Source organism: Hippoglossus stenolepis, chromosome 8 (genome assembly GCF_022539355.2).
Source record: "Hippoglossus stenolepis isolate QCI-W04-F060 chromosome 8, HSTE1.2, whole genome shotgun sequence".
In the NCBI taxonomy this organism is placed as follows: domain Eukaryota; kingdom Metazoa; phylum Chordata; class Actinopteri; order Pleuronectiformes; family Pleuronectidae; genus Hippoglossus; species Hippoglossus stenolepis.
Genome location: NC_061490.1, coordinates 7,593,595 through 7,604,716, shown reverse-complemented (window position 1 = coordinate 7,604,716; position 11,122 = coordinate 7,593,595). Strand labels below are relative to the sequence as shown.

At 41.1% G+C, this 11,122-nt stretch overlaps 1 protein-coding gene across 1 annotated transcript; it reads right to left on the bottom strand.

Moving 5' to 3' along the window:
• Positions 1–979: 979 nt before the first annotated feature.
• On the bottom strand, positions 980–5,747 carry fzd1 (frizzled class receptor 1). Its single transcript, XM_035164279.2, has one exon. It carries the CDS (start codon positions 5,387–5,389, stop codon positions 3,734–3,736), a length of 1,656 nt encoding a protein of 551 aa, XP_035020170.1. The 5' UTR covers positions 5,390–5,747; the 3' UTR covers positions 980–3,733.
• Positions 5,748–11,122: the final 5,375 nt, after the last annotated feature.

Here is an 11,122-nt window from a genome sequence, read left to right as displayed (position 1 = left end):
AAGGGCCGTGTGCTTTTACAGGCTGTGTAACTGATAAAAGGCGAAGCGGCCTGGAACAATGACCCTGGCAGGGTCACCCTGACCCGTGAACATGGCAGCAACCCAAGGGTGGAAAGTTTTAAAGCTTAAAAAAAACAAACAAATCGCCCTCTCACTACATTACTGTGAAAGAAAAACATTTACTCAAGCGAGGTACTGTGCAGGTAAAGTGAAATATATTTCAAAGAGAAATGTACTTTTACCACTACATTAGATATCCGTTACTGTTCAAGTAGCGAACGTGTACAATCCTTTGGAATTTCCTTTTTATGCTTTCTTATTCTTCTGCACCTTCTTTCAGAGGCAAAGACTGTATTTTTTAATTTTAACTCCCTCTAGCTAGTTAGCTTGTAGCTTCTGAAATTAGAACAGGTACAAAGTAATCACATTTCTTACATAGCTGTATAAGTAACAATAAAATAATATAATTCTAATATTAAACCCTAATTCTGTTTAACTACTTTTACTTTTGATACTTCAAGTGCATTTAGGTAAAACCACACCTTGCTTAACCTTTACTTTTAGTGATCTATTCTGCTCAATGTGTTCTCTTCTTCTACTTCTCGATCTAAACCCTGTACATTTTCACCACTGCTGCTACAATAACAAAATTGCATGTAAAAAAAAATGTTGCCCTCCAACAACAGTTTGAGTTGTGCCTCTCCTCTGGTCTTTGAGCCAATCTATGCCAAGTTTATCTTGAAAGGGGAAAAAAAGGAGGTGAACTTGGTATCGATGTTTTCATTCTCATTTGATTTTCCAGCTTCAGGGTTTCTGTTTGCTGTTACGTTGCCCATATTGACCTTGGAGCAATCCCATCTTTTACCTTAAAATCTTTTAATAAGATTTAAGAAAAAAATTGGAATAGTTTAAAAATACCTATAACTTTTTTGGTAGGGTATGTGAGGTTTGTACATATCACACAGACATATATAGAATATACATTATATAAATATATAATTATATAGAAATCTGCCAAAAAAGCAGGTTTATGTTTCTTTGGCATTTTTACAGAACAAAAGACATTTTACAAATCATCGACAGTTACAAGGGTGAGACTGTTTTTATTCTCATAAAGAAATCGATGTAGTGTATATATATTTTTTTCTATAAATATAAAGGTTCTCTTCATAGCAAATGCAAAGGAAATTACTTCAAAGCCATGACTATTGTAGAGCTGTCAACACAATGAAAGGATTATTATGAATCGGAAGCACCATGTGGAAGAGCATTTGACAAGAACACAAGTCATGATGTGTGTGTGAGCTGAGCTGCACTGACAGCAGCTGCTCTGCATTTCAGCACAAGGCTTCCTTTCTCCTGCAGTGGAAGACATGCAAGCTGCTGGCTGCTCTTCAGTCCCACAGTGCAGACACACAGCTACGCTCACCGGGATCATATTACTCTGCATGCACCTCGACCCAAGTCGCCTCGCAGCAATAACTGACATATTCACCCTCCAGGTTAAGATCATATTCTGGAAAAATAAAACAACAATTCAAAAACATGTTTTGTTACAAACATTTGTGATATGTGCAGGACAGACAACCTCTCCTATGATCAGCTGGAGAGCCATATTCACAATGCCATGTTTCAGTCTGGACACCCCCTAAGGAAATTCTATTACTTCTAATGACCGTTACTGAATTACACTAATAGTAAAATGCTTTTAAAATGTGCCATGAGGATTTTATAAGTATATTACCTTAATAAAATAAAATAAAAAAAAATTGCAAATGCATTTACAGCTCAGTATCAGACAACATGACCTAAAGTCATCTCTTATGTCATATAAAGCAATGCCAGTGTTGCTTCTTTTCAAAACTGATCTACCCTGACCCCAAAGTTATCAATATAGCTGACATTCCTCAAAACTATTTTTTTTTTCTACGCCCCAAAATATCTCATAACTCTACTGTGATTAGTTTTTGGATTTTCCCTGGCAGTAGTCAAAATCGTTGCACATGACAGTTATGCATCATTTTCAGCACCTGCAGTTACAGCTTCAAAAAGACGTCAATAGTTTTCACTGACACATTTCATCTGATGAAGTCTCGCTCATTTTCATTAATAAATCTACAAATTTACTTATTTTATTATTTTCTATGTCAGAATCCTGACACAAATGCTCACTGAAAGGCCCGAGGTTGTGTATTGAAATAGTTTTTTTTAGTGCACTGACAATCAAAGAGCCCAAATTATTCGGCTCATACGTGACAAAAACAGGAGCAGACAATTGTCACATAGGAGAAACCAGAACCTGCAGATGTTTGGAAGTTTTGCTTGAGAAATTACTGAAATAATGAATCATTTATCCCAAAAATAGTTGCAGATTATTTCACAGATCAATTCATTTACCGATGATTTAAATTCTACACTGATGACACATTGTGAACCTATTTTTGCTCACACTACTTATTTGAATGCATGAAAATATTTTGTTCTCAGTGCTGTGGTTTTATAGAAAATTGTAAGAAAAATGTGAAATTTTAAAAACATTGACTAGTAAAACAAACTGTAAAAGGCTCAAAGGGTGTCCAATGATTTTACATAGCACTGTATGCAGAAAATGGTACAAGTTATACATGTGGTTAAACACACAGATGTCTTACGCTTTGTTTGTTTTCCAGTTTTGTATTTTAAGAACTCAAATTGCCACTGCAGTGGCTTTTCTAAATTCACTAAATACAAATACACACAGTGCTAATGCTGTTTCAAACACTGTTGTTAAGGAGCACAGTGTGTTTGCATGTTTTACACCATCACTTTCATTACAGCTGACATCACAGTATTTTTACGTTTTCCTTCCTTTCAGAAAGCCCCTGGTTCCTGCTCCTGTCATCGCAGGAAATAAATCAAATGGTCACTATAAACGTGTGATTTTTTTTCCCTATTTTGGTCAAAGTTGTGTTATTGTTGTGTCCTAACGCAGCTTCTTTTCAGTTTGGTTTGATTTGACACATGCACTGTAATGCAACAACACAATTTTAAACAAAATAGAGCTCGGCCATGAGGGACACTGTAAGCAGATTTTCATATCTGACTGAAAAAGCTGTTTCCAGGACAGCGGGAAAAAAACGCAATAAAAATCTCAATTAAAAAGACACAATCCAAAGGATTAAAACATGCAACAACACTGGTCTGGTCCTTCGATCTGTCATGAATACCTGTGTTTTATTTGGAAAGGAATGTTTTAACCGTCGCGACCTGAGCTACAGGCCACAACCCATCTGTCACAACGACTCCCATTCACAACCTGTGCACCGTCGCTTGTCCCAGACTGCTGACATTTCCCTCCAGACCCAGACAACTGCAGCTCCAACGTACAACAGACACACTGCAGCTGGTTAATCAGGGTGAAGGATGAGGAGGCAGCCACGAGGAAGCACTTGGGTTTCACGGGACTCTGCTCAGAATAGACCCCACTGCTCACAGGCAGCTCTCTGATCAAAGACGCAAACACTCAATGTGAAATGCTCCCAGTAGTGTCCACAGTGAGTCCGTGAAAAAAAAAATGTATTCTTTGAAAAAGAAAGAATCATAAAAATCTTTAAATACAAATATATACTTACAAAAATCTCACAAATGCATATGTACATTTAAAAAACATACCGAGTGTCTCAAAGACAAGTCAGATGGAAATAATAAAGAGGATTATCATTCAGTTTGTCAGTCTGTGTGCGGTGACACCACATTACACTGTGGTCTCACCCTGTTTACTGTTGGCCAGTCTCGTGTAAAACCTCCTCCAGGAGTTGAGTGTTTTCCCAGACCAAATCCAAAATCCAGACGTGATGCCCACAATGAGTGTCATGAGATACTTTATCATGAAGACAGTGAAGTCCGGGCTCATGTTGGGGTGGTTCTGGACAGGACATGGCACAGCGTACGTCTTACACGTCTGGCTGATCCACGTCCTCTCCCACTGCTCTCGGAAGGCCTGCTCGTAGAAATTGCAGGCGATGACGATGGTGGCGGGCACGGTGTAAAGCACGCTGAAGATCCCTATCCGCACCATCAGCTTCTCCAGCTTCTCCGTCTTGGTGCCGTCGTGCTTCATGATGGTCCGGATGCGGAACAGGGACACGAAGCCCGCCAAGAGGAAGGAGGTTCCGATGAATAGGTAAACAAACAGCGGTGCCAGGACAAAGCCCCGCTGGGCGTCCACACTGTTGATGCCCACAAAGCAGACGCCACTCAACACATCTCCATCTACCTGCCCAACAGCCAGGATGGTAATAGTCTTGATGGCGGGCACGGCCCAGGCTGCCAGGTGGAAGTACTGAGAGTTAGCCTCAATGGCTTCATGGCCCCATTTCATCCCTGCTGCCAGGAACCAGGTGAGAGCCAAGATGACCCACCAGATTGAGCTGGCCATGCTGAAGAAGTACAGCATCATGAAGAGGATGGTGCAGCCCTCCTTCTTAGTGCCCTGCACCACAGTCCTTATGTCGTTATCAAATCTGTCATTGCAAACCACCTTGTCCTCCAGTAAAAATCCAGTGATGTAGGCGATGGACACCATGGTGTAACACCCAGAGAGGAAGACGATCGGCCGCTCTGGGTAGCTGAAGCGCTTCATGTCCACCAGGTAGGTCAGCACGGTGAATAAGGTGGAAGCGCAGCACAGCACCGACCAGATGCCGATCCAGATTTTGGCGAATTTGAGCTCTTCCTCGCTGAAGTACATCATCCCGTGGGATCTCTTTGGCTCGCACGGGGCACCGCAGTTCTCCTGCCCGAGGAAGCGGTAGTTCAGATAGGGGGGCACCTGGAGCGAGGCCGGGCACCTGAACTGACCGCTCATGGGGTCTGCCTGCGCGCGGTCGGTGGGGTAGGGAGCGGGGGGCTCCGGCTCGGTGCGGTCAGACATGTTCTGGCCGACGCACAGCTCCCCGGCGCCGTGCACCGGGAAGGACTCGCACGCCAGGCTGTCGGGCCACTGGAAGCCGAACTTGTTCATGAGCGCCTCGCAGCCCTGGCGCGCCCGCTCGCACAGAGAGCGGCACGGCGGCAGCGCCTGCTCGAGCACCGTGCACACGGGCGCGTACATGGAGCAGAGGAAGAACTTGAGGTCCGGGGAGCACTGCACCTTCACCAGCGGGTAGAACTGGTGCACCTCCAGCCCCGCGTCCTCCTGGTTGGTGTGACCCAGCAGGTTCGGCATGATCGTCTCGTTGTACGCGATGTCCGTGCACAGCGGAATGGAGATGGGCTGACAGAACCCGTGCTCCGGTATCGACATGCCCCGGTCCCCGTACTGCCCGTTCACCCGGAAAATCCCCACGTTCAGGAACAGCAGACAGCACGACACCGTCAGGAGCGCACGCAGGAGTCTGTTGCGCACCATGTTGACGCGCGCGTCCACCGCCGCACTTTCTATTTGTTGCTGAACTAAGTTGCGTTATCGCAGCGGGCTACTTCCCGAATGCTCTTTGTTGGCGTTTCTGTGCAGCGTAAAACAAAAAGCCGCTTCTTCCACGGGGTGTTCCAGCAGTCCTCCCCCCGCCGGCTGCTTCTCAACCTGGCGGACGAGGCGACAGGAAATAAAAAAAATCCACCGGTTTTAATCACAAACGCTGAAATCAACAAAAATAACCCATATTCCTCCAGGAAAGGAGTCTCCAGTGTGCGCGACGCAGCGTCAGTCTGCTGTTCCAACCTGTTCTGCGCTCCCTCACTGCGCCTCACTGCGCTCACACTGACATCTCTGCAGCCGCGCTTCCGCTCAGGACTTTCGAAATAAAAGACCAGAACACAGAATAGCAGTACACAGTTTGGGGAAGACTCAAATAGGTTATGAGCTGCATGTGACATTTGTTCTAGCTGTGTTTGTGTATCATTTAATATCACACACACACACAGACACACAAATTTGTTTTGTGAAGCACTTTGTAACCTTGTTTAGATAAGAGATTACAAATAAAGTTATTATTATTATTATTATTATTAGTAGTATTATTTATTACTATCTATCTATCTATCTATCTATCTATCTATCTATCTATCTATCTATCTATGATAAGATAAGATAAGGAAAAAACTTTACTGATCCCATACCAGGGACACTGACTTTAGCAGCACCACTAAAATGTGGCACACAAGAGATGGAATGAAAATAAAAATGTAAAAATTTAATATATGTACATATATATATATATATATATATATACACGTATATAAGGAGGTACGCAAAAAGTTTAAAATGCTATCTATCTATCTATCTATCTATCTATCTATCTATCTATCTATTTATCATTATTTTTTTTGTTTTCCATCCCTTTTAAGAAGCGCCTGCTTCCAGCTCCTTTTAAAGCGGTAAATAAATCAATTGGCCACTTTGCACGTCTGAACCTTTTTTCTCATCTTATTTTGGTCAAAAAAGTTTTTTATTTGTGTGGCACATTGCAAGCTATTTGTGTGTTTTTCTTTAAGTTAGTTTTAAATTTACATATGCGTTTCAAAGAAGCAACAACACAAATTTAAATAAACAGAAAAATCTCGAGTAAAAACACATAAATCTAAACGATTAAAACATGCAAACACACTGGTCCTCCAATCAATCAATCAATCAATCAATCATTCAATCAATCAATCAATCATTCAATCTACATGTGATGGACACTGTTAGCAGATCTTTCATATCATACTATATAAAACTTTTTCCAGAAAAGAATCAAAAATAGACAATCGCCCGGGTCAAACTGCATAAACACTTGTCCTTTAAACTGTCATGATGACCTGTGTTTCATTTGGAAAGGAATGTTTTCACTGTGACGGCCACAACCACACACAATGACTCACATTCACAACCTGTGCACTGTCACTTGTCCCAGACTGCTGACATTTCCCTCCAGACCCAAACAACGGCAGCTCAAACGTACGACAGACACACTGCAGCTGGTTAATCAGGGTGAAGGATGAGGAGGCAGCCACGAGGAAGCACTTGGGTTTCACGGGACTCTGCTCAGAATAGACCCCACTGCTCACTGATCAAGGATGTGTGTGTGTGTGTGTGTTTGTGTGTGTGTGAATATGTAGGGAGAGAGAATAATGAGACAAATTTAGAAGCATCATGATGGAATGAAAATTAAGAATGAAAAACATTTGTGGAAATAAAAATTGAATTGAATTGAAACATTTTTAGGATTATTGGTTAATGAAGAAAACGTTTTCAATGAAGAATCGTGTTAATGATAATAAATGATTTCAACATATAGTCTGATGATGAACATGTCTCCACATTGTACCTGAAATCAATAGATAATGAAACCTAAATATCTGAAGGTGAACAGGTACTGTCATCAGTAGCAGCAGACTAGTAGATGATACAGGGAATACCCCGTTAGCTTCACTGACAACTTCCTGTTTACATCTGTCTCAGTGCCTGTAGCTTTACAGCGCTCTCTCTCTCTCTCTCTCTCTCTCTCTCTCTCTCTCTCTCTCTCTCTCTCTCTCTCTCTCTCTCTCTCTCTCTCTCATCTGTTTCCCAGTAGGACCTAACAGATGGGGGTTAGGGAGGGTCTACAGTTTCCCTGATGTTTGCCTGAATCGCAGAGGTTCATTTCAGTTCACCTCTGCACTGTTATTAGCACAGCGCTGCCGAGCCAGTTACTACCCATCATGTACACTTCTTTCTCACTGCTCATTTTCCATTTTCAAACAGGAATTTCATGCTACTAGATTGTTTTAAATGTATCCATTCATTTCTGCACGGCATAACAAAATAAAATCAACCTCTTAAAACCTGCTTGGATTGGTATAGCATTATTGTTAAACTATCAATGTGCAGTTAGGGGTGCTACAAACTGATTCATTAAGAGTTTGCGTTCAGAGTCAAGGTTTACAAAACAAAATTGTAGTTACTTCAGAATTCAAGGTTCATTGTGGACTTTGTCGTTTCGTGGTGTCCCTCTTCAAGCCAGGGTTTGGTTTGTTCATTCTGGGCTAGAGAGACATGGAGGTACAACCTGCCAGACTTTATCCAATCACGGATCTGAGATCTAGAGCTCATTCTATGGTAACAAAGCCACAATGATACTAAGTTTGAGGTGATGATACACTAATGCTAACATGATTATCAATAATATATTCCACTGGACCTTTAAATAGAAATATTGATTAAATATTAACTTGTCTGTCATCAGTTCCAAATGTTGGTACTTTAGTTTCTCTCATGAGCCTAAAATGGAAAAAATATTTGAAAGATGTATTTGAAGTCAAATATTTTGTGATCTCAGAATTAAAACTGTAAAAATGACTCACATGATTTAACAAGACATTTAACATCTGAACTCAATTTGACAGATTAAAGACAACAGTTTTGTTGATGGCAGATGATTACACAAAATGTCCACATTCAATATTTATAATTTTATAATCCAGCATAGTTATTGGTAGCTATAAGCCAATATTAAATAACTAACTTTTTAATGAACTGTGCTATTAATATTTTTAATATGAACAGTTTATTGTTTGTGCCTAAGAATCAGTAAATTCAGCTTGAAAACAGCACTTTCACAGTGTTGTTGTCTCTCTCACATCTGTAAACATTGTGTGAATTGTGTCTTTATTGGACGATTCCATTGGACTGACCTAACTTCCTCGACTCTTGCTTGCAATTTTTTTCCACACTCAGAAATAGTTTTCAGGATTTGTTAACTCGCGTTCCAAAATAAATAATTTGTTATCTTCCCAGCCAGTGTTTCCGATAAATCAAATGTGGACAATGTATCAAAAATCTGGTAAAATTTCTGCATGTGTACTTGTTATATTTTCTCTCTTCTCTATACTGCGGTGTTGCATGATTCATTGTTAGCCTGTGTGCGTAGCATGTTTCATGTCTTTTCCAAGTACCATTTAAGGCATAACTTCCTGTAATCAGCCCCTGCACGGAGAATGTTTATTACTGCGCAAAGAGAAATCAGCCGAAGGTGGAAAATACATAAACTGTGTAATGCAGACAAGATGAGAGCAATGCATTCCAGCTGTAGCCAGTCTGTCTGTGAGTGAGAGGGAAGAGGCAAGTAGCACAAAATGAACAGTGACAAAGAAACGTTAGAACTTAAATTAATATGACGTGAGACATGCCTCATTGATATGTAATGCATTATGTTAATTGCTACCTGAAGGACCACACCACCATTTTGGCATAGGGCTTATATCACAGAGGCATAGAGCGCCAGTCTACTGACTTCACCTCCCACCTACATGTTGCATTAGCTTCTTGTGAGTAAATTATTCCATTGTTTAGACATGAAAAACCTGGCTAATGACAGAATATGACACGTAAACCAAACACTGTTGAATGAAACACACTTTTCAGCTGTAAACTCTGCTGTTTAAACAAACCATATGCCTTTGTGGTCTGAATGAGGCGTGCACATTTAGTCGACACTGTTTTGTCCTTATTTGTTGTATTGATTTTGTATTTATTCAATTTTCTAACTGTTACTGCTGCTCGAGTCCTTCTTCCTGGTTTGGCCCAAAAAAGGGTGGAGTCCAATTAAATATAGAGGCCCAGTAAATTGGACAAAACCAAGGGCTGCATCAGCATGGGGGGAGATTTCTTTGTATGGAGCCAGTTTTAGGTCAGTTGTTTGAGTTAATGTCCTGTTTTGTTTGCAGTAGGTTTGACTGGAAGTCGGTGGTTGACGTCTTTTAATGGGCCATGGTCTGTACTTAATTTGCTTATTTTTTCATTCCTTTGTATTTTTGGGGAAATAAATCCCATCTTTTGAAAAGTAATCCTGTGCTTGTTTCTCCTTTGACTGCCTGGTCCGTGACAACATCATATGAGATGGTGGGTTAACACTCCCACGTCTGCCACTTTTAAGTTGAAACCCAGACAAGTATGCTCACAGAGTTGATAGTACTTACTCCTCCTCGTGCTGAGTTGTGCCTTGAGTAGAGCCAGAGTTTGCCAATGTGCTCTGTCTGCTGCACATCGCTCCAGGGAGAGCCAGGTCCATCCCTGGTTCATTTCTTTCCCTACTGTCCTCCAAGTCTCATCAGGCCTCTGTCTCTGCTGCTGCCTGGAGTCCACCTGAGGGCCATGCTCCAAAGTAACGGGGGCATAAGATCCTGAGTGACAGGTCCTCTGCAGCTCATTGCTGGAGATGGTGTCAGGTGGGACTTCCAGCTTGTGACTGATGGTCATCATACTCTACAAGGATGTGGTGTTATCAGGACATTGCTTCTGAACAGCTTTGCCCTGACTAAAGGTTAAAGATTACTATTTATAGCTTTCTACCTACTGTATATAGAGGGCAAGTCATGTTTTTTTCTTCGTGTTCACCTACTGTGTAAATAAACAATACTGGGCCATTAGTGAGGCACAGGACACACTACTGAGCCAGGTTATGTTGTAGGACTAGATTTTGGTCATGTACATTTTTTATATAAGTAATATAAAGTTTTTTAAATCGTAGTGCAGACGTTCGGATCCCTTTTATACTTAATTTATATCACTATGCCATGAAAATGTATTTGCAAACTTGAAACCAATTTAATGCTGCAATAGAAAGCTTTCCATACCACCATCTGTTTATAAAAATAAGTCTGAAATAAACTTGTAATAAAGAAGCAGGAACATGCAGAGAATACAAGCCTTGTCTTTTCAAACGGTTCCAGCTTCAGTTGGACAGATGTTGACAAAATCTTACATTCAGTGTGAAGCTGCAGCAGCAGAGGAAAGTGAATTGACGGACAAAAACCTTGTCTAATTTAATGACAGTATTTCACTGTTAATTTAAGGGTTACATTATCAAGAAAGTAACATGCTCTTGCAAAGGAGGGTGCACACAACACACACTGTACTTGTCACACACACACAGGGTGCATTTCGTAAATCCTAATAATCTCCTTTCCTAACCACTATTACTTTACCCAAATGGAATACGTCACGAGGTCAAGGAAAGATGTGAAGGAGATGCTGTAAGGAGTTAGGAAAGGAGAACCACTGTGCAGAGGAAATATAGTGTTAAAAAAAAAAAACTTCACTTATAACAGAAGATACACACAGACTAAGTATCTGTGCTATGCGCTGACAGTTTTAATGAAGTTCCCAGTCGAAAACAGAATG

Coding starts and splice junctions, on each gene's coding strand:
- fzd1 (XM_035164279.2), bottom strand. CDS start 5,389: ATGGTGCGCAACAGACTCCTGCGTGCGCTCCTGACGGTGTCGTGCTGT.